Source organism: Cherax quadricarinatus, chromosome 25 (assembly GCF_038502225.1).
Source record: "Cherax quadricarinatus isolate ZL_2023a chromosome 25, ASM3850222v1, whole genome shotgun sequence".
Taxonomy (NCBI): Eukaryota; Metazoa; Arthropoda; class Malacostraca; order Decapoda; family Parastacidae; genus Cherax; species Cherax quadricarinatus.
In genome coordinates this window covers 39836930-39862654 of record NC_091316.1, presented here as the reverse complement: position 1 = coordinate 39862654, position 25725 = coordinate 39836930, and the positions used below count along the sequence as shown (strand labels likewise).

The 25725-nt window shown below is 38.1% G+C and overlaps 1 protein-coding gene across 1 annotated transcript in view; it reads left to right on the top strand.

Annotated features, from left to right (window-relative positions):
* LOC128689971 (nephrin) overlaps nt 1-25725 on the top strand; it is a 250211-nt gene that overhangs the window by 134527 nt on the left and 89959 nt on the right. Inside the window, exons 3-6 of the mRNA XM_053778436.2 lie at nt 2648-2758; nt 6373-6573; nt 16325-16621; nt 21686-21816. Coding sequence (XP_053634411.2) covers nt 2648-2758; nt 6373-6573; nt 16325-16621; nt 21686-21816 — 740 coding nt within the window. The remainder of the gene's footprint in view (nt 1-2647; nt 2759-6372; nt 6574-16324; nt 16622-21685; nt 21817-25725) is intronic.

Below are 25725 nucleotides of genomic sequence, written 5' to 3'. Positions count from 1 at the left end.
TATGTTAGAAGTGATCAAGGTCCCAGGACCGAAACGTTTTCTAATAAATATGTTATAGTGTTTGCTTACGTGTCTTTCTAAACCAACTTGTCGGTATTTATTACCAAGGTTTATACCATATACATTCTGTAATACGGTGACCAGAACTGAGCAGCATAGTCTAAATGAGGCCTAACCAAGGATATATAGAGTTGAAGAACAACCTGAGGACTTCTATTATTTATACTTCTAAATATGAAGCCAAGAATTCTGTTAGCTTTATTGGGAACACTAATGCACTGTTGTCTTGGTTTTAGATTACTGCTAACCAGAACTCCTGAATCCTTTTCCCAATCATTAGTATTAAGATCTACATTATTTAATTTATATGTAGCATGGTTATTTACCTGTCCAACATTTAGACTGCATCTGCCACTTCTCCGACCATTGCATCAGTTTATTCAAATCATCCTGGAGTGCTCTAGTGTCCTCATTAAAATGAATTGGAAGGCCTATTTTGGTGTCATCAGCAAATTTGGTTATGTCACTGTTTATTCCCTCATCTATGTCGTTTATGTAAATTGTGAACAACAACGTGCCCAACACTGACCCCTGAGGAACACCGCTTGTGACGTGCCCCCATTCTCATTTCTCCCCATTTATGCAAGCTCTCTGCTGTCTATTTGCCAGCCATGCCTCTACCCAGGAAAAAAATTCTCCTCCTATTCCGTGTGCCTTAAGTTTCCTCAATAGCCTTTGGTGTGGAACTCTATCGAAAGCCTTACTGAAGTCCATATACACAATATCATATTCATTACCATGATCTACCTCCTCAAACACCTTAGTGAAAAAAGTTAGTAAATTCGTAAGACAGGAACGCCCCTTTGTAAAACCATGTTGAGATTTATTAATCAATCTGTGCCTATCAAGATGGCTACGAATTGCTTCGGCAGTTATTGATTCCATAAATTTTCCCACTATGGAGGTAAAGCTTACTGGTCTATAGTTCGAAGCTAAGGACCTGTCACCTGCCTTGTAAATAGGTATTACATTTGTCATTTTCCACTTATCAGGCACTATGCCAGTTTGTAGTGATATGTTAAAAAGATTAGCCAAAGGTATGCTAAGTTCCTCTTTACATTCCTTTAACACCCTTGCAAACAGTTCATCAGGACCTGGGGATTTGTTAGGTTTTAGTTTCTCTATTTGTCAGAGGACCATGTCACTAGTTACCGCAATCGTACGTAGTTTATTATCCTGTTCTACATAATCTATTATTTCAATGATATCGCTAGTATTGCCTGGGTGAGAACTGAGAGGAAGAAGGTACTGAGAATTTCACACATATCATTATCACTGTCAGTGATCTGACCAGAGTTACTCTTAAGTGGGCCAATCTTGTCCCTAATCTTACTTCTGTATACCTGAAAGAACCCTTTTGGGTTAGTCTTTGAATCCCTTGCGACCTTAGCTTCATAATTCCTTTTTGCTTTTCTTATTCCTTTCTTTATTTCTCTCTTTAATTGAATATATTGATTTCTTAACTGCACATCCCCTCTTTTGATACGCCTATATATGCCTCTCTTTTGACCAATGAGATGTTTTAATCTATTGTTCATCCATTTGGGATCATTTTTGTTAGATCTAATTTCCCTGCTCGGAACAAAAGTTGTCTGGGCAGCTAGAACTATGCTCTGAAAAACGTCATATTGACAACCAAGATCACCTACCTGACCCATAGTCAGGACATCCCAATTTAGCCCACCCAGGAAATTTTTCTGTCCAATGAAGTCGGCCAAGCGAAAATCTGGGACAGATTTGATTGCAGTTACCTGGATAATTCCATGATATATTGAAACTAAGTGATTTGTGATCACTTTCCCCAAGCTCATCATTAACGTCAACATTATTAATTAGTGAATCTTTGTTGGAAAGTACCAAGTCAAGCAGATTGTTTCCTCTAGTTGGTTCTGTCACAACCTGTTCTAAAAAGCAATCTTGAACCGTATCAAGAAAGTCACTAGACTCAAGATATCCTGTCATATTGTTCCAATCAATTAGTCTAAAGTTAAAATCTCCCATTAATACAACATTTTCATATCTAGATGCCTTATGAATTTCGTCCCATAACAGCTTACTGCACTCCCTATCAAGGTTTGGGGACCTATAAATCACACACAAAATTAATTTGTCACGACCCTCGAGAAACTGTAGCTAAACAGATTCTGTGTTCGATGTTTCTCATCTTATATCATATTTAAGACAACAATATAAATTTTCTCTGACATACATCGCCACACCACCACCCTTCCTGATGACCCCATCAGTGTGGAATAGTTTATAACCCTGTACGTTGCATTCAGAAGGCATTTCTCTATGTCAGGTTGAACCAGGTCTCTGTTATCCATATGGGATTAATTATCAGGAGAAATCTCTCTCTCTCTCTCTCTCTCTCTCTCTCTATCTCTCTCTCTCTCTCTCTCTCTCTCTCTCTCTCTCTCTCTCTCTCTCTCTCTCTCTCTCTCTCTCTCTCTCTCTCTCTCTCTCTCTCTCTCTCTCTCTCTCTCTCTCTCTCTCTCTCTCTCTCTCTCTTACACTATTTAATAGTTCCATGTATCTCAGTGTTCTGTAAAGCGAGCAGTAACTTCTACCTCTCTTTCCTCCACAGTGCCTCCAGACAGTGTGCGAATCGTAGACATTAACGGCAACGAGAAAAGCTCTACCATTGGTCCCTATGTACTGGGCATGACTCTCATACTCAAGTGTATTGCTACGGGAGGTAAGCACAACGAACACAAATATGTGGGGAATGAGTGATGTGTACAAAGTGAAGCTTACACACATGTGTCGCTACTTGAGATAAGATCAATATCATATTAAAACTCGAGTGTGTCACCAGGACAGGAAATGATAATATCATACTAAGAGTCACACTCAAGTGTGTCACCAACACAGGTAATGTTAGTGTCATACTAACACTCAAGTGTGTCACCAATACAGGTAATGATAGTGTCATACTAACACTCAAGTGTGTCACCAACACAGGTAATGATAGTGTCATACTAACACTTAAGTGTGTCATCAACACAGGTAATAACGGTGTCATACTAACACTCAAGTGTGTCACCAACACAGGTAATGATAGTGTCATACTAACACTTAAGTGTGTCACTAACACAGGTAATAATAGTGTCATACTAACATTCAAGTGTGTCACCAACACAGGTAATGATAGTGTCATACTAACACTCAAGTGTGTCATCAACACAGGTAATAATAGTGTCATACTAACACTCAAGTGTGTCACCAACACAGGTAATGATAGTGTCATACTAACACTTAAGTGTGTCATCAACACAGGTAATAACGGTGTCATACTAACACTCAAGTGTGTCACCAACACAGGTAATGATAGTGTCATACTAAAACTTAAGTGTGTCATCAACACAGAGTAATAATAGTGTCATACTAACACTCAAGTGTGTCACTAACACAGGTAATGATAGTGTCATGCTAACACTTAAGTGTGTCATCAACACAAGTAATAATAGTGTCATACTAACACTTAAGTGTGTCACTAACACAGGTAATAATAGTGTCATACTAACACTCAAGTGTGTCACTAACACAGGTAATGAGTGTCATACTAACACTAAAGTGTGTCATCAACACAGGTAATAATAGTGTCATACTAACACTCAAGTGTGTCACCAACACAGGTAATGATAGTGTCATACTAACACTCAAGTGTGTCACCAACACAGGTAATGATAGTGTCATACTAACACTTAAGTGTGTCACTAACACAGGTAATAATAGTGTCATACTAACACTTAAGTGTGTCATCAACACAGGTAATAATAGTGTCATACTAACACTCAAGTGTGTCACCAACACAGGTAATGATAGTGTCATACTAACACTTAAGTGTGTCATCAACACAGAGTAATAATAGTGTCATACTAACACTCAAGTGTGTCACCAACACAAGTAATAATAGTGTCATACTAACACTTAAGTGTGTCACCAACACAAGTAATAATAGTGTCATACTAACACTTAAGTGTGTCACTAACACAGGTAACAATAGTGTCATACTAACACTTAAGTGTGTCACTAACACAGGTAACAATAGTGTCATACTAACACTCAAGTGTGTCATCAACACAGGTAATGATAGTGTCATACTAACACTCAAGTGTGTCACTAACACAGGTAATAATAGTGTCACACTAACACTTAAGTGTGTCACTAACACAGATAATAATAGTGTCATACTAACACTCAAGTGTGTCACTAACACAGGTAACAATAGTGTCATACTAACACTTAAGTGTGTCACTAACACAGATAATAATAGTGTCACACTAACACTTATGTGTGTCACTAACACAGGTAACAATAGTGTCATACTAACACTCAAGTGTGTCACTAACACAGGTAACAATAGTGTCATACTAACACTTAAGTGTGTCACTAACACAGGTAACAATAGTGTCATACTAACACTTAAGTGTGTCACTAACACAGGTAACAATAGTGTCATACTAACACTTAAGTGTGTCACTAACACAGGTAACAATAGTGTCATACTAACACTTAAGTGTGTCACTAACACAGGTAACAATAGTGTCACACTAACACTTAAGTGTGTCACTAACACAGATAACAATAGTGTCATACTAACACTTAAGTGTGTCACTAACACAGGTAACAATAGTGTCATACTAACACTTAAGTGTGTCACTAACACAGGTAACAATAGTGTCATTCTAACACTTATGTGTGTCACTAACACAGGTAACAATAGTGTCATACTAACACTCAAGTGTGTCACTAACACAGGTAACAATAGTGTCATACTAACACTCAAGTGTGTCACTAACACAGGTAACAATAGTGTCACACTAACACTTAAGTGTGTCACTAACACAGGTAACAATAGTGTCATACTAACACTCAAGTGTGTCACTAACACAGGTAACAATAGTGTCATACTAACACTCAAGTGTGTCACTAACACAGGTAACAATAGTGTCATACTAAGACTTAAGTGTGTCACTAACACAGGTAACAATAGTGTCATACTAACACTTAAGTGTGTCACTAACACAGGTAACAATAGTGTCACACTAACACTTAAGTGTGTCACTAACACAGATAACAATAGTGTCATACTAACACTTAAGTGTGTCACTAACACAGGTAACAATAGTGTCATACTAACACTTAAGTGTGTCACTAACACAGGTAACAATAGTGTCATTCTAACACTTATGTGTGTCACTAACACAGGTAACAATAGTGTCATACTAACACTCAAGTGTGTCACTAACACAGGTAACAATAGTGTCATACTAACACTCAAGTGTGTCACTAACACAGGTAACAATAGTGTCACACTAACACTTAAGTGTGTCACTAACACAGGTAACAATAGTGTCATACTAACACTCAAGTGTGTCACTAACACAGGTAACAATAGTGTCATACTAACACTCAAGTGTGTCACTAACACAGGTAACAATAGTGTCATACTAAGACTTAAGTGTGTCACTAACACAGGTAACAATAGTGTCATACTAACACTCAAGTGTGTCACTAACACAGGTAACAATAGTGTCACACTAACACTTAAGTGTGTCACTAACACAGGTAACAATAGTGTCATACTAACACTTAAGTGTGTCACTAACACAGGTAACAATAGTGTCATAGTCTAAACTGTCTATTCTTCAATGTTGAACTTTTCGGTAAAAGTTACAATTATTAATTTAGATTCTTGTGTTGAACTGACATGACTTCAACAAGTTTGATCTGGTCCAACACAATGATGATGATTAAAGCACGCATGTGAATCACTTAGTTATCTTCAAAGGAGAAACGTTTCTTCTGCGCAGCAGGCTCGCACCACAGTGGGATGTTCTCTGTATAAATTGAAGTTGAGCAACAGATGATAACCTCTGGAACAACTCTCCAATGTTACTACAGTATGTGACGGATCGAAGAGTGCTGCTAGTTACGACTGTGTGAAGATGTTTTGATCCAAGGAATTTGAGTTACCTTCCCTTTCTTGGCTGACATCAGATTGCATCCCATGTTGTAGGAATTGTATGTGATGTACGTGGTTGCCAGGTTTAATACTGTAGTAATACCATTGACACCTTCTTATCCTTCTGAAGAGGACCTCATTGGTAGGCTTATATATACAGAGAACTTCTTTAAGTCTGCTGTAGTATCTGCTTGGGATTCGATTTTTCTCTTATCACTTTTTTTAACAATTTTAAATTTTAATTTTCATGAATTTCCTTAAAATTACCCTCTTCTTTTTGTTTTAACATTTTTATTTGTAAATTATCATGTTTTTTCTAATTCACTTCTTGGTTGTTTCAGGTCGTCCAGCGCCCAAGTTAACGTGGTGGGCAGGACACAAAGAAATACGAGGAGAGGTGGTAGAGACCCCCAGAGAAGTGGTCAACACCCTGACAGTGGCATCTCTTCAGCGCCACCACCTCGATCAGTCTTTTATATGCCAGGCCAATAATGCTGAGTTTGCTGTGCCCGTCACTGCCGCTGTCACCATTGATATGACCTGTAAGTTAAGTGTGCGTGTGTGTGAAGCAAAAAGAAAGGGAAACTAGATTTTCCGTACACAACCACTTAGTACCAATCACAAATCTATTATTATTAAGAATATGTAAGTAGCTCCTACTTGAAGTACTTGACAAAACTGTGTGGCGGAGGATCATCGCGTATTGCCGAATAAGGTAAGCGAAATTTTGTATATACACTAATTTCACAAAAAAATATTCTGCACCTAACGATAAAAATATATTTAATTTTGTTTATTATTAAATTATTGTAAACTTATCTAAAATATATATAGTTGGATTAGGCTAAATTTAATTGCGCTTGTTATATTAAGGCTATGTAAGTTTTCTAACGAATGTTTGGTACAAAATTATTAATTTTTACACTAACATAAATGAAAAAAATATATATTTAAATGTAAAAGAGAAAAGTTTAGAAACGACTAAATTTTAAATGACTTCTTGCTAATTGACCAATTTTACCTATTCGGCACGACATTATACGTATATATATATATATATATATATATATATATATATATATATATATATATATATATATATATATATATATTTATTAACACACTGGCCGATTCCCACCAAGGCAGGGTGGCCCGAAAAAGGGTGCTTTACACTACAGTTTTTAAACTGCAACATTAACACCCCTCCTTCAGAGTGCGGGCACTGTACTTCCCATCTCCAGGACTCAAGTCCGATCTGCCGGTTTCCCTGGATCCCTTCATAAATGTTACTTTGCTCACAATCCAACAGCACGTCAAGTATTAAAAACCATTTGTCTCCATTCACTCCTATCAAACACGCTCACGCATGCCCGCTAGAAGTCCAAGCCCCTTGCACACAAAACCTCCTTTACCCCCTCCCTCCAACCTTTCCTAGGCCGACCCCTACCCCGCCTTCCTCCCACTACAGACTGATACACTCTTGAAGTCATTCTGTTTCGCTCCATTCTCTCCACATGTCCGAACCACCTCAAACCTTCCTCAGCCCTCTCGACAACAGTTTTGGCAATCCCGCACCTCCTCCTAACTTCCAAACTACGAATTCTCTGCATTATATTCACACCACACATTGCCCTCAGACATGACATCTCCACTGCCTCCAGCCTTCTCCTCGCTGCAACATTCATCACCCATGCTTCACACCCATATAAGAGCGTTGGTAAAACTATACTCTCATACAATTCCCTCTTTGCCTCCAAGGACAAAGTTCTTTGTCTCCACAGACTCCTAAGTGCACCACTCACCCTTTTCCCCTCATCAATTCTATGATTCACCTCATCTTTCATAGACCTATCCGCTGACACGTCCACTCCCAAATATCTGAATACATTCGCCTCATCCATACTCTCTCCCTCCAATCTGATATCCAATCTTTCATCACCTAATCTTTTTGTTATCCTCATTACCTTACTCTTTCCTGTATTCACTTTTAATTTTCTTCTTTTACATACCCTACCAAATTCATCCACCAACCTCTGCAACTTCTCTTCAGAATCTCCCAAGAGCACAGTGTCATCAGCAAAGAGCAACTGTGACAACTCCAACTTTATGTGTGATTCTTTATCTTTTAACTTCTCGCCTCTTGCCAAGACCCTCGCATTTACATCTCTTACAAACCCATCTATAAATATATTAAACAACCACGGTGACATCATACATCCTTGTCTAAGGCCTACTTTTACTGGGAAATAATCTCCCTATTTCCTACATACTCTAACTTGAGCCTCACTATCCTCGTAAAAACTCTTCACTGCTTTCAGTAACCTACCTCCTACACCATACACCTGCAACATCTGCCACATTGCCCCCCTATCCACTCTGTCATACGCCTTTTCCAAATCCATAAATGCCACAAAGACCTCTTTAGCCTTATGTAAATACTTTTCACTTATATGTTTCACTGTAAACACCTGGTCCACACACCCCCTACCTTCCCTAAAGCCTCCTTGTTCATCTGCTATCCTATTCTCCGTCTTACTCTTAATTCCTTCAATAATAACTCTACCATACACTTTACCAGGTATACTCAACATACTTATCCCCCTATAATTTTTGCACTCTCTTTTGTCCTCTTTACCTTTATACAATGGAACTATGTATGCTCTCTGCCAATCCCTAGGTACCTTACCCTCTTCCATACATTTTTTAAATAATTGCACCAACCACCCCAAAACTATATCCCCACCTACTTTTAACATTTCTATCTTTATCCCATCAATCACGGCTGCCTTACCCCCTTTCATTTTACCTACTGCCTCAAGAACTTCCCCCACACTCACAACTGGCTCTTCCTCACTCCTACAAGATGTTATTCCTCCTTGCCCTATTCACGAAATCACAGCTTCCCTATCTTCATCAACATTTAACAATTCCTCAAAATATTCCCTCCATCTTCCCAATACCTCTAACTCTCCATTTAATAACTCTCCTCTCCTATTTTTAACTGAAAAATCCATTTGTTCTCTAGGCTTCCCTAACTTGTTAATCTCACTCCAAAACTCTTTCTTATTTTCAACAAAATTTGTTGATAACATCTCACCCACTCTCTCATTTGCTCTCTTTTTGCATTGCTTCACCACTCCTCTTAACCTCTCTCTTTTTCTCCATATACTCTTCCCTCCTTGCATCACTTCTGCTTTGTAAAAACTTCTTATATGCTAGCTTCTTCTCCCTTACTACTCTCTTTACATCATCATTCCACCAATCGCTCCTCTTCCCTCCCGCACCCACTTTCCTGTAACCACAAACTTCTGCTGAACACTTTAACACTACATTTTTAAACCTACCCAATACCTCTTCGACCCCATTGCCTATGCTCTCATTAGCCCATCTATCCTCCAATAGCTGTTTATATCATACTCTAACTTCCTCCTCTTTTAGTTTATAAACCTTCACCTCTCTCTTCCCTGATGCTTCTATTCTCCTTGTATCCCATCTACCTTTTAATCTCAGTGTAGCTACAACTAGAAAGTGATCTGATATATGTGTGGCCCCTCTATAAACATGTACATCCTGAAGTCTACTCAACAGTCTTTTATCTACCAATACATAATCCAACAAACTACTGTCATTTCGCCCTACATCATATCTTGTATACTTATTTATCCTCTTTTTCTTAAAATATGTATTACCTATAACTAAACCCGTTTCTATACAAAGTTCAATCAAAGGGCTCCCATTATCATTTACACCTGGCACCCCAAACTTACCTACCACATCCTCTCTAAAAGTTCTCCTACTTTAGCATTCAGGTCCCCTACCACAATCACTCTCTCACTTGGTTCAAAGGCTCCTATACATTCACTTAACATCTCCCAAAATCTCTCTCTCTCCTCTACATTCCTCTCTTCTCCAGGTGCATACACGCTTATTATGACCCACTTCTCGCATCCAACCTTTACTTTAATCCACACAATTCTTGAATTTACACATTCATATTCTCTTTTCTCCTTCCATAACTGATCCTTCAACATTACTGCTACCCCTTCCTTTGCTCTAACTCTCTCATATACTCCAGATTTAATCCCATTTATTTCCCCCCACCGAAACTCCCCTACCCCCTTCAGCTTTGTTTCGCTTAGGGCCAAGACATCCAACTTCTTGTCATTCATAACATCAGCAATCATCTGTTTCTTGTTATCCGCACTACATCCACGAACATTCAAGCATCCCAGTTTTATAAAGTTTTTCTTCTTCTCTTTTTTAGTAAATGTCTACAGGAGAAGGGGTTACTAGCCCATTGCTCCGAACCACCTAACAACCCTTCCTATATATATATATATATATATATATATATATATATATATATATATATATATATATATATATATATATATATATATATATGCCTTAGGAATGTTCTTTTCTGTTTTTCGTTTATTTCTTGTAAGATCCCTGAGAGTATTTGTAGTGATGGTAACAAATTTAGTTTTCCTCTTCCATAAAGTGCTGATGCTTATTGCCGCATCAACAACGAAAAATAAAAGATCGGGCTAAAATCAACATCGTTGGAGAAAAAACACATCTCTAAAATGTATTTGGAAATAGTTTTAATTATGACTGCACTCATTATTCCTCAAAGCAGAGAGGCTTTCGATTTAGCGTTTCCTCGTCAAGAGTAAAAACAAAATTGCATAAAAGAACAAACTGCAAATAAATCAGTACTCTGTACCATTTGTAATACGATACTTGTATGGACATTGGAACACGATTGTATTTTGGTACCAAAGGTTAATTCTGTAATTATTTTGCTAACAACTGTTATCCTTGACCAGCTTCACTATTAGTCTCAGTTCATCTGTCACTTCATCTCCAAGTTGCTACACCTTTCCTCCATAGAAACCTTTGGCCAACTGCTGCTGCTTTTAGGGTAAGAGACTGATCATCTTGTACCTAGGGTGATGGACTGATTCCATCAACATAACCTCTACTTATTTCGTTTGCTTCGTCTTCCATCAACGTTGATGCTTCCAGGAGTGTGATTCATCTCTATTTACTTCTGATGAAATTTGTAGTGCGAACGACCCCACTCATCAATAAAGATTCCTGGTGTTGCACTTATCATTCCCAAGTAATAAATCACTACAGCAGGTCTAAAGACTCATCTATGCTTGAATGCACAGGCCACTTTTCCTCCTCCATCTGAAGCACTACTTTCCTCTCTGCTATACGTATGACTTATGCGTATCTGATTTCCTAGAAACATCTGAGAAAGTTCTAATGTGAACAAATCTTCGTGTACCTTTGTAAATAAGTTAATCGCTACTTGTTGGCTGTTGATACAAATTTACGCGTAGCAGGCGAGTGTAAATTATTTCTACTTGGCTTAACAAATGTTGACTTAAAGGTTGGTTACTTAATGACCTTTAAAGCCTATCAACTACACTACAGTCATTAAGGCTGCTCATCTCCTTTTTTCACCACTAGACGAGAATACTTTACTATCTATGATAGGAATAAAGGTTAACTCTCAGCGTATATATGCTCAGAGAAATGCTCCTCTAAGTGTGTATATCCTGTAAGCTAAAATGTTCCTCTTGAATTTATTCATACAAAAATGTTTTACTTAACGGAATTTAAACATACATTATTAATAGAACGTTTTTTAGAAAGCTAAGCAGAGAGCTGCATCAGACTTATTATATTATTCCAATAACGTAATTATTTGTTCTAATTAATTTATATTGCATTCACTTACGAGGAAAAATTAATGCTATATGAAAAAAAGAGAAACTTTTGACAGATGAGTAACTTAAATATTCTTGCAAGACCCAAGGCACAACAGTTTAATCAAACTTTGCTAATTCAAGGATAGTGTTAGTGTTACCTGTGAGGAATAAGGTGACCTTGAAAACGGTCCAGTGATTATGACCGCCTTGTTTTATGAGGCTAGTGAATCCTAGTAGTGGCATAGGATGATCAAAGGTTTTACCTGCGTACGTATATCAGTTGTAATATTGCTTGACTTTATTTCTGTGTTAGTTATGAAGAAAAGCAACAATTACTGTGCCTTAAGAAAATGCTTACCTATATTTAATGGGTTTCCCATCAAAAGTAGAATTTTCAATGATCTTATCAAGGATGTGAAAGATTTTTCGTGTCTGCAACGTGTCTTGCAACGCAATTGCAACTCCGCTACACAAACCTGAATATAACATTGAATTATTGACTTCACCAAGTGAGCTCCAAGAACAGTCAAAATAGTTGGCGAACTACCTAGAAGAGCCTAGACCTTAAAACAGCAGCGGTAAACAAACACTCCACAATAACTGTTCAACACACAAAGTTCCTACCGAGAAATGTTAGGTAAGACACATATGCAACAGTTAGACATCTTTATTCTCGGAATAAAGATGTCTAACTGTTGCATATGTGTCTTACCTAACAACCTGTCGGTATTGTATACCATTTTGATGTTCATCCTACCGAGAAATATTACGAGGAAGATACTTCTTAATACTTAATATAAAATTTCATAATCTGGGTATAAGGGATGACCAAATAATTTACTCTTATATATCTGATAGTAGAGTCTGCATATATCTAAGTGATGTGTTTTGTTACAATATGTTATAGTTATCTTACTAAGAATCCATTTTCTGCTGTACTGAGATTCCTATCACTGGCTGAATAATATTTATTTCTATACGATCCTTACTCTCACTCTCAGTTTCTAGCTACTTCTATGTGTGCAGTATTATCTTGAGTATATCTGGGGAGGGATTAGGGGGTCAACGCCCCCGCTGCCCGGTTTGAAACCGGGCCGCGCAAACTGAGGAACGAACCACAGCCCGGCTGGTCAGGTACAGACTTTCGATGTCTGTCCAGTGCCTTCTTGAAGGCAGTCGCGGGTCTATTGGTTATCCCTCTTATATATATTTGGAGGCAGTTGAAGAGTTTTGGGCCACTGACACTTAATGTGTTGTCTCTCAAGTACTCGTGTCACCCCTGCTTTTCACTGGGGGATTTTTGCGCCTCCTGCCGAGTGTTTTCCTTTCAAAGGGAGTGATTTTTGTGTACAAGTTTGGTACAATCCCTCTAAGATTTTCTAAGTGTATATTATCATGTATCTCTCTCGCCTGCGTTCCAGGGAATACAAATCAAGGTACTTCAATCATTCCCAGTAATTTAGGTGCTTTATTGTACTTATGTGTGCCGTGAAAGTTCTTTGTACACTCTCCAGGTCAGCAATTTGGCCTGCCTTGAAGGGGGGCAGTTAGTGTACAGCAGTAGCCCAGCCAAGAGAGAACAAACGATTTGAAGAGAATCATCATGGGCTTGGCATCCTAGTTTTGAAGGTTCTCATTATACATCCAATCATTTTTCTAGCAGATGCGATAGATATGTTGTTGTGGTCTTTGAAGGTGAGATCCTCTGACATTATCACTCCCATTACTTTTCGCTCTATTGTATGGTTAGAATTTGTTGTATACAACTTTAATTTCTTCATGTTTTCCATACCTGAGTAGTTGAAATTTCTCTTCATTGAACTTCATATTGCTGTAAGTGGCCCATTTGAAGGTTTGGTTGATGTCTGCTTGGAGTCTTCAAGTGTCTTCGATGGAGGTCACTGTCATGGCAATTCGGGTGTCATCCGCAAAGGAAGACATCTCTGTCTATGTCAGATATTAGGATGAGGAATAGGATAGGAGCGAGAACTGTGTCTTGTGGAACATAGCTTTTTGTCGTAGCTGCCTCAGACTTTGTTTACTATTACTCTTCATGTTCTATTTTTTAGAACCATCTATCAACTTTTCCTGTTATTCCTTTATCACGCATTTTGTGCGCTAATACACCTTCGCACTTGTCGAAGTCATTCATTAGAGATTTGCCGGTACTTCCGGCCCGGGTCTTCTCCAGATGGTGACCCGGCAACTTGTCGAAGGCTTTTACAAAGTCTATATACATTACATCTGCCTTTTGTTTATCCTCTATACCATCCAGGACTTTGTCATAGTGGTCCAGTGGCTGGGACAGGCAGGAGCGACCTATTCTAAACCCGTGTTACCCTGCGTTGTGTAATTGATGAGTATCTAGATAGTTGGCAATCTTGCTTCATAGAGCCCTTTCAAAGATTACTATTGTTATTGCTATTGGTATGTAGTTCTCCAAATGCTTGATTGCCACCTTTGGAGAGTGAGGCTATGTCTGTTGTTTTTAGTGAGTGTGGGATGACCCCTGTGTCCATGATCCCTTTCCATAGAATGCTGAAGGCACGTTACAGGGGCTTCATGCAGTTCTTGAAAAACAGGGCGTTCCATGAGTCCGGGCCTGGGGCAGAGCGCATGGCATATCAATTAGTTCTCACACGTCCTTCACACACACTCTACACATGTCCTTTACACGTCCTGCACACACACTACACATGTCTTTCACACGTTCGGCACTCACACATTGCATATGTCTTTAACACGTCCTACACGTGTCCTTCACAGGTCCTGCACTCTGCACGTGTGTATAACACATCCTTCACACACAATGGCCATGTCCTTCGCACGTCTTGCACATGTCCTTCACGCGTCCTGCACATGTACCTCACTTGTTAATCTCAACCTGCTTACATGTATAAATAAATTTTTATTATTTAATACTTAAACAATAGTAGAAATATTTCGAAGAGAGAACCATTTTCTTAGGTTGTAAATCCACATTCAGCAAACTCGCAGCATCAGAAAACATCCAGAAGAGTTAAACGACGGACCTAAAAAGCTGCTTCTCCTGCTCTCCCGATACAGCTGTTTGCTCAGCCATTGCTGCTTCTCTGTGTACTCAGTGGAAATTCCTGGATATCAAAGGTAACTTGATATCTTGAGGGTTTTACATGGGAGAAACGAATTTTTTTTTTTACCTTCCCTTAAATTGCGCTATTTTTCAGAAGAGACGAAGAAGCTATTTTTTTTAGCATAGTTAATACTCTATTGAATCCGTATGTTAAAGCTACGGTGAAAATGGCAGTGACTTCCAAGAACTTGATGAAAATGATCACGAGTGCATTTACTTTACTATAAATGCTTCTTTCTTTGACTTTGATCACTGCTAATAAATATGTTTGAAGTGATCAGGGTTCAGGGACAGAATTTTGTTTTTCACTGAAAGTGTTGTAAATAAATATATAGGTTTCCATTTCCCTTATGCTAATAATAATAATAGTAGTAGTAGTAGTAGTAGTAGTAATAATAATAATAGTAGTAGTAGTAGTAGTAGTAGTAGTAGTAGTAGTAGTAGTAGTAGTAGTAGTAGTAGAAGTAGTAGTAGTAGTAGTAGTAGTAGTAATAATAATAATAATTAATATTTAATTTTTATAATTCTTATACTTATTCTTATTAGCATTATTATTATGAATACAGGCATAGGATATATATATATATATATATATATATATATATATATATATATATATATATATATATATATATATATATATATATATATATATATATATATATATATATATGCATGTATATATATATATATATATATATATATATATATATATATATATATATATATATATATATATATATATATATATATATATATATATATATATATATATATATATATATATATATATATATATATATATATATATATATATATATATATATATATATATATATATATATATATATATATATATATATATATATATATATATATATATACATATATATATATATATATATATATATATATATATATATATATATATATATATATATATATATATATATATATATATATATATATATATATATATATCGTGCATATAGTTGGGAAATTCCAAAAAAATCCTCATTGAAATTATATTGCAATAATTCAACGTTACGGTGACAAATCCATCACCATCTTCAGGAATCATATTCCTGAACACGACATAATATTGTAAAAACATTACAAAATAAAAATTACAATACACACATTAGGAAAATATGAGAAAATGTAAAAAAAAAAATAAGAATCCAATAAGTCAATGACGTTATGTTGTACAGTAATCAGGAAGTTACTCTCCAGACTAACCAATATATTGATTATAAATTTAAATCTAATGTCTTCAAAAGAGTTAAAAGGACAATTATGTCAGAGTAAATAAATTGTGCTGAATCATTATCACTTAGTCCTGGTTTAAGTTGTTTATTACATAAGCTCTGAAAAATTCTTAAATATAAACCTTAAGATCATCAGCTATAAGATTTTAGTTATTCATTAAGCATACTTAGTAAACCTCTTTCACAGTGCCTCCCATGTCCATCGATCTTGTGGGCGTTGATGGTCCCATCTCCTCGGGCGTTGGCGTGACGATGGTGTGTATAGTGGTGGGAGCCCGTCCACCGCCCAACGTCAGCTGGTGGCTGGACGGACGTCCACTAAGATCAAGCGGAGAGAGACAACGAGACAACGGTAACGTGACGGAGAGCAAGGTAGTGGTGGTAGCGATTCCAGAAGACCAGGGTCGATACCTCTCGTGCAGAGCAGAGACTCCAGGTCTGTTGCAGTCTTCCCTCGAGGACGGCACTAAGCTCATCGTGCACTGTGAGTAATTCCAGGGTGAACTTTGATAGTAGGAACAGATAAAGAATTAGTCAACAACTGGGTATATCTTTTTACAAACGTTACGCCCACCAGTGAGTCTATCAGTCTAAGTAAGGTTGGTAGAACCCTGGAGGACAAAACGTCTCACGAGCGAAACATTTGATGCACCAATTGAATGAAGTCATTCCTTTAACGAATCAGACTTGCATTCTCCACTATATACTTTGCAATCTCTTTCTTTTGGATGATTTAGAGTGACCAGTGTCTCAGAATTGAAATGCATTAGTGTAACCTTCTCTGTTCGTTTTTTCTTGTATATTCTGGCCCATGCTAGGCAGTCCTTCTCGCACACTACCCTGCAATCGTTTTATTACGATTTCATAAGTCAGTTACAATTAGTGTTTAACTATTGAGAAATGGAGATGGATGAATATTTCCAGGAAATGTTTTGGGAACACGCTTCAGCCTTGTTCCCCTAAAGGGATCAAGGCTGAAGCTGGATAGGGGTTCTTGATTTAGGGAATTGGATCTGTGTTCCACCTCCCTGAGCTGAGCCTGTTTAGTGCTCCCCCATGATTATGATAATAATTCAGCCCCGATCACTCAATCCTTGATTACTTCAAATACATGTGATGAGAGACGACAGTGGTAGTAGCGACTTTTTTTTTACCTGGTAGCAGTAAGAGGAAGAGAATGCTATAAGTGGAGGGGGAATTGTCCTGTCATGTGCCAGTTTCAAAAAAGAAACAGTTCATCTTATATAGGCTAGGCTTCTGGAAATGTTACAACTGGCATATTTTTAGTGCGAATTTGAGATATCGATGAGTGATGCTTCAAAGGCAATTTGTGTCGCATCTGAGCTAGTTCCTGTAAATCAGTTAAATATCTTACCAAAGAATGTGATGTCCCTCATTGTTGCTGTATTTGACACAAAAGCGTTACTACTGTTGTCATTCCTGCTGGTTTACTGTATTTATAAATTCTGTGGGCGTGGTCTTTCTCGATTTCACCTCTGTAAATTTAAATTTGGCCGCATTGCCCACGGGTATGGCGTAGATTCCAATATCTCTAAAGGGACCGCTAGAAAGGGATTTTTTTCGACTTCGTGAAAACACTAATAGACGCTGTGGTAAGATTGGTTATTTGGGTGTTGTTGCAAGACCCCCTGATGTGTGTGTGTGTGTGTGTGTGTGTGTGTGTGTGTGTGTGTGTGTGTGTGTGTGTGTGTGTAGGCATAGTATGGCATGGTAATATCAGAAAATCTCTGGTTATATTTGGCGGCTATTGGACTGTGTAGAATGGCTTGATAATTGCAAAAAGATTTGCAGGGAAGTGTAGTTAGGTTATACTCTGCCAAATGTAGACACGTTCTTCTTTCATTTAATTCATAGTTAGGTATATGCAGAGCCCTCTGGAAGAGTCCTATGACCGCCAAGTGCCTGGTGGGAGAGTCATGGAGTGAGACGAGCTACGAGGTCTTCCTTATTAGTGGGCTTCCTATAAACATTGATGGGAAAGATATTCCCCTAGGGCGATCTGCAGAGGAGAGTGTCGAGGATGGGAAGCTAATCATCAACTTCGAGTTACAGTGTAAATCTGATGACTGATTTTACTTTGTTGATATCATGGTCCAGGATGAAAGACAGTACCCGATTAGCGGGGCTTTGGTTCGTACGTTGAACTACTTGCGGTCACCAGTAACAGCTTAGTTGACCAGGCTCTAATCCACTAGGAGGCCTGGTCAAAAGCTTAGCCACTGGGAAGTTGACACTCGGAACGACCTCCAGGTAGACTCCAGATAAGATATCAACATATCGGAACCATGACAAGGTGTCAGAGGCAGTGAAGTGGAAGCTTTTTCTCTCCATGACAGAAGTAATCTTCGAAGTAGAAGGCGATAAGTTGACATGAGGGTCCAGCAGGGCTCTGAAGGCCAGGTGGGGCAGGGGGAGATTGTGGATGTTAGTGAATATTCTGAGAAATATATCAACAGTGGATTTAATACGAACATTAGCGAGAAGGGAAGTAACATCAAAGAATGCCACTTACTTGATCCCCTTGTTGACTTTAGAGATGCAGCTCAGCCATCTCTTGAGTACATATGAACTAATGGTACTCAGGAGCAGTAAAAGTGTTTGGCAAGATTGCCAGTAAGTCTGTGCGAGGCACTCCCTATGTCCAAGGTAATAACTCAAATGGGAATACCAAGTTTTTGAGTTTTAGGAAAACCCGTTGAGTCTGGAGGTCTAACCTGGACAAGGAGAACGCTCGATTTTTTTCGTCATATTCAGACCTACGAAGAACATAGTGTGTCTCAGTTGTTGTTCAATGGTGTGTGATTGTGTGTGTGTAGTCATCTATTTGTACTCACCCATTTGTGATTGCTGTAGTTGATTCACAGCTCTTGATCCCGCCTCTTCGTTGTGTGTGTGTGTCTGTGTGATTGTGTGTGTACTCACCTAGTTGCGGTTGCAGGGGTCGAGCCACAGCTCCTGACCCTGCCTCTCCACTGGTTCCTACTAGGTCACTCTTCCTGCTCCATGAGCTGTGTGTGTGCGTGTGAGAATGTGTGTGTGTATGTACTCACCTATTTGTGGTTGCTGGGTTGAGTCATAGCTCCTGGTCCAGTCCTCTCCCTGCTCCATGAGCTCCATTATTGTGTGAGTGTATGTACTCACCTATTTGTGGTTGCAGAGGTCGATTCATAGCTCCTGGCCCCGTATGTGTGTGCGTGTGTGTGTGTGTGCGTGTGTGTGTGTGTATATGATTGTGTATGTGTGTATGTGTGTGTGTGTGTGTGTGTGTGTGTGTGTGTGTGTGTGTGTGTGTGTGTATGTTTGTGTGTGTGTGTGTGTGTGTGTGTGTGTGTGTGTGTGTGTGTGTGTGTGTGTGTATGTTTGTCTGTGTGTGTGTGTGTTTGTGTGTGTGTGTATGTGTTAGACAGGCAGGAAGAGATTGGTAGAGAGAGAGAGGTGGAAAGAAAGAGGGGTAGAAGAGTGAGAGAGAGAGAGAGAAAGAGAGAGAGAGAGAGAGAGAGAGAGAGAGAGAGAGAGAGAGAGAGAGAGAGAGAGAGAGAGAGAGAGAGAGAGAGAGAGAGAGAGAGAGAGAGAGACAGACAGACAGACAGACAGACAGACAGACAGACAGAGAGGTGTAGGGAAAGGAATGGGTTGGGTACTATCAAGCCCCGGTAAGGATTCAATTGGCCTGTGTGCGTGTATATGTATGTGCCTGTACGTGTATGCCTGTGTGAACGTTAGTTTAGGGATTGAGTGCATGAACATGTATGTGCATTTTGCATGTGTATGAGCACTCAGAATGTTTGCGTGTGTATGTGGTTCTCTAGCCTGACTTTGACCTGATGCTGATCCAGCCGCCTACACACTAGTTCCTTCTAAGTTTATCTTTTTCCTAGAATACCTACTTCCTAGATTCCTAACTACATAGTGTGTGTTTGTGAGAGTCAGAGTGTGCCCTGAAAATACCCCTCCTCGCTTACTTCTCCCTAGTCAATCTACCTATCAGTGATACCCGGGTACTGGCGTGAGTTGTTGCAGTAGTAATTATACTGTCAAGTAAAAGGACACAAGTGCAACTAATACGGCATTTTATTGTGACAACGTTTCGCTCACCAGGAACTTTATCAAACCGTTACAAATAATACATGGACATAGAGGGTATATATAGGCTTTAGAGTGAGGTGTAAGGCACTACAATCTAAGCCTATATATACCCTCTGTGTCCATGTATTGATTGTAACGGCTTGACAAAGCTCCTGGAGAGCGAAACGTTGCCACAATAAAATGTCACATTAGTTGTACTTGTGTCCTCTTAATAAACATATTGCTGGTAATTCTATCAGCATTATTACTGTAATACTAGTGTTGTTGCATCAGTGATAATTATGTAAGTTGCAGCAATGTCAATAATCTATACTGGAAAACAAACGATAGTGTGTTGCAATTATATAAGTCACTGGTCAACCCAAAAAAAATCGTTGTCAAAGATATTTGAAGATATTTAGAGTATTTTGGGATTGCTGAATTAGAAATGTGAGTGTTGCAGTAGGTAAAAAAAAACAGTGAATGTTGCAGTAATAATAATCGTGTAATTTGCTGAATTAATAATATTCAGTGATGCAGCTGTTACATCTATGTTGCAACACAAGCTTAGGTGTATGCTTCAGCAGAAACAGTATTACTGCAGTAGCGATAACGGATGTTGCAGCAGTAGCAGTTGTGATTATAGCAGGAGTAGCAACAACGAATGCTGCAGAAATAACAAGCCCATTTGCAGCAATAGCAACAGTGTACGATGCACCAGTATCAATAGTGAATGTTACAAAAGTTGCAATAGTGTATTTAGCTGCTGAGGCAATAGTGTATATTACCGTAGTAGTAATAGTGTATGTTCTATATTGAGTTTACATGTTGAGAGCTATCTGTCTGACATAGCTGGCGGGGGTTACGAAAAATCGAAAAAAAATCAAACGATGAGATAAGCTTACAGAAACATAGTTTAATCTGGCAAAATTTTGGTGTTGTATAATGTTTCTACAACGAATTATATTTTCTATATTGTGATGACAACACTGGTAGTATCCCTGCTCATTTAGTGAATTTTCGGCAATTTTTACGGTTTTTTATGATTTTTTCTCTAATTAATGACATCAACCCCAGTCCTATGTAACGTATATTATCCCCCTCCCCCCAACTCCTGTGTATTCATTTACCTCCATATGATCAGGGGGTAACTTGCTTCTATAAGAATGCTCGTAGTTTCCACTCGCTCCGGGACTGAATCAAAATTTTTAGGTAGTGGGTTGATGACACTACAACTGAATAACGAATTTCCCAATTCACCTAGCGGTAAGTAGGTACCTGGGTGTTAGCCGACTGGTGTGGGTCGCATCCTAGGTATAAAATTAACCTAATTGTCCGAAATGCTCTCCATAATCAGTGGCTTTCTGTATAGTGTGTCACTGATGTCAGGTATGGTATGTATAAGTTGTATCATGTACTTGTAGAAATAAAGATTATTATTATTAAGCGGTTTTTTTTCCAGACGTTCCTGAGGTCCGCATCTCACTGGACTCTCGCCAAGATCTTCAGGACATCCAGGAAGGTATGGATGTGTACTTCACTTGCTCGGTCAGCGCCGTCCCCTCCCCCACTACCGTCCATTGGTACCACAACGTGAGCATTTATTATGTATAATTTTAATGTTGCTACCCACCCATATGTTACCCATCCATTGGTATCAGTAAGCATCCACCATTCACATAGTTACCTTGCCACAATTCAGACTTTGTTTACACTGCCATATATGTGATATATCTTCTTAAGTCAGACATCTCAATAACAGAAGGTGATTACTTGCTGTACCAACTTATAAAGTGATTTATCATTTCATAACTGAAATGCAAACTGTATTTTAGCTTTAGTTCCTACTTTATGCGGATCATCATTTCCTGGAATCAAAGTCTGACTAATGTGTATCTGAAATATTGCTTGTGGAGAACTGGTTAGATAAGTACACTTTCCTGCGTCAAACAAACATTAGACAAGTGTTACTTATCTCTTAACAGCACGATTTCCAGAGCCTCTCCCTGGAAGTCCCTTTGGGGTGCCATTCCAGATTCCAAAGTGGCTGTTAACAAGTGTGTTTGAAAACAATTTGCCCCCAAAAAGCGTATATCCAGCATTTCACTATCATCTGAAATGCGTAGTAATACTTGGGTTTGGGTGAATCACCCACATGTCACGCGATCTATTGGTAATTCCAGTCAAACCTCACCTCTACCTATTACCTGCAGCTAACGTAAGTAGGTGTGGGTATGACTGGACTTACCTGGGTATTGTAACTGACCCAGTTTCCCCTAGTTTGTGGTAAGGGAAGTATGACCCCGCTATTGATGCCTTGAGTATTATGCTGCTACAGATATGTAGTTATGTCCTCACTCGTTGATAGGGAGTCATTTTGTTCATAACACCTGAATGAATACCGCAACACAAACTTTTACACCTTATAGGGATTATACAGAGGATTATGCACTGGTGTTTCTTTTCAACACTTGTTTTTCTATTGGAGATTGACAGTATTTCAGAGTTTACCACACAAATTCATTATTATCTTTGTTCTCTGCGGGAGATTTGTGACTCGTGTTTATGCTCTGATATCTTAATTCAACCTAGCTTGTCATCCTGCCCAAGCACCCACAACTCACCCTCCACACAAAAGAATTGCTGAGTTCAGCTTTGAATCTCTTCCTAACTACACATTGCAACAGTATTCAATACAAGAGGGTAGGTTTTTTGTTATCTATCTCTAGACTAGAATTCCTAATAGTCTCAACTTGTAGATAAAGTGGAGCACAGGTTTTCCCTTAATTTTCCTGCTGTGGAGAAGAGAGTAATTACTCTCATTTTACCTCGTTTTGTAGTTGATCAAGAATTCTAGCAACGAGAGGAAGGCGTGCCTCGTGACGCTATGGTACATACATATGTTCCTCATAAAACTGTTTGTGAGGAATGAAGAGTCCACTAGCCCCTTCCAGGAGGGCTAAGTCCCTCAGAGAGCTGAGAGGTGGGCTAAGAGGGCTGAGAGATACCCCCTTTACTGGAGAATTTTCTCCACATTACTCTTTCCAATCATTTTCGGATTTCGTGTACTCTTAAATAGATCTTCTGGCATCGACTCGATAATCATTCTACTATTTTTGTTACTTTGGCTATACTATACTGCTAATTTCCCATTCTGCTTGATCGAAATTGATCTGAGTACTTTAAGATTTTTTGGTACCCTCAAGTCGATTTTTTAAGTTCGGTAACACAGAATATGAGACTGAATGATGGCGTAGCTAAGAATTAATGCATAAATTTGAGTCTTTTGCTATCCTTATTGTTATGAGCATCCTTGAGAATACAGTATAAAATACTTGCTTATAGCTCACAGACACTGTAACATTACTTTCACTGAGGTGATTTGCCTCAGAGTTAACTTCTGAGTTGTTGCAACTTCATCATCTCATCTAAATCTACTGTAGCATCTAAATTCGTCCCATTCACTCTCTGTGTCTAAGATTGGTAATGTTACTTAAGGTAGGTTAGGCCAAAATACACGTAGAGGCTGCCCAACTAGCATATTGGTTTATTAGACTTAACTACCTAGTAGTTGCTCTCTTACTATGAACAAATTTCTTGTAAACACTAATCCCATCAATGTTTACTCATGACTATCAATTTTAAATAAGATAAAGAATAAAAAGAGACATTACTGTGTCTGCAACAATACATAAATAACCCACACACACTAAAAATCAACTTTTAACGAGTAGATATCATAAGGTCTACATGCTCAGCATTTCTGCTGAATAAGACTTAACCTAGTTGCTAGTGGTTCAAGTTGACTGTCTAGTTTCCCTGTGTCTGGAGGATGCAAATTCCTTGCATCAGTTGATTGTCCCTTGTTGACTCTTAGAGAAGTTGTTAAATGCTTTAATTAGGTGATTTTACGCTATTGTGTTAACCCACTTCAATTTACTACAACCCCCTATTTTACCATATAGCTCTAAATAATTGTCTTAGTTACTTTCAAATTGTTATCCGTCTCTAATGAGGCGTTGGACATAAGGTTCTGAAGAAACATAAATAAGTCTTTCTGGAGTAAACGATTTCAGCTTCCTCGAACCACTGTACTATTAGTAATGCCATTAAACTGAGAAGAGCTTAGGTTAAACCAATTTCATTCTCTAGGATTTCTACTTACTACCAAAATAACCACGAAGTTTGAATCACAGTTCTCGATTATAAACTTTACAAATTCTACTTATCTGTCAGCAGTTGAGCTGGGATACAGTTACCATTAATAGCGTTTCCTGAGAAAACGAAGGTTAAATCATGTCTCCAACCATCACTTCAATAAGTGTGACATAATAATCAAGATCCAGTGACCTTCTTCCATGTCATCTTTAAATTTTAGTTTATCAACCACGGGAGGCACTAGGGAAATATTATTTTTTTTTATTTATGGTTCAATTTCAATGAAATTTTTACAGTGATTTAAACCGCATGTAAAGCCTGCACGTTTTGTTTGTAGCAATTTCTGCCTTAAAAGATAGATCGAAAAAAAATAAATAGCACCCTATTCTATAAGGCATAAAATTCTTCCTTATCTACAAAATTGGTAAGACATATAATGATCTAGTTGACATCAGATGAGAGATAAGGTCTATATAATCTTACTACCAACGTCGTTTGAGCGAAAATATCAATAGATTGCATAATAATAAAAAACTGAAGTTTATTATTTTTTAAGGACTTCTTGAGAGAAAAAATCAATAAAAGCAATGTAGAACTAACATTACTCAATAAGGTGTGCAAACATTATGACACTCCTATAAATACTTTTCGCCAAAAATGGAAAATAATATCAATTTCTTATTCCTTGTTATGATTTCTGTAAAACTCTATGGTCATGGCGCGCCATATGTCAGTATGTTGCACACCTCAACACATGTTGACAACCCACAGGTGACTGAGCACTTGAATGGAGTCCTCAGAGAAGTTTCAAAGTAGTGTATTTAGAATGTAACAATCATAAAAATCATAATTTTTGGAGCAAAAAAAAAAAAAACAGAAACCACGAACTGCCATTATATCTTTTCGATGACAGCAAGAACAAAAAAATTACATTTCATGAAAAACATATTTAGAAATATGATAGAAACAAGCTGATTACATCAACATGTTGCCAGAATTACCCACTATTTTTCGGTAATAAAACATTTTTTTTCAGAATTTTTCAAATTTCCTTTTTTTTACCACTCGTTGAATGCTAGCCCCTCCCTTCTATCTTACTAATGTCACTAAGTAACTTTCAAGTTATAAATAAACTCATTGTTATATGCATACAAAGGAATGAAAGCAGTGCATAGTCAAGTAATCACTGCTGGTAATGGTGGTATTTTCTTCTGCTAGGTATCAACAGACATTACCTGAGCGAAATTACATAATAATTACTGCTGCTCTATTTACTCTGGTAGGCTCAATATGGACTGAGTCACTAAGTCTGCACAGCAGTTAATTATGTGTTTTTTTCATGTT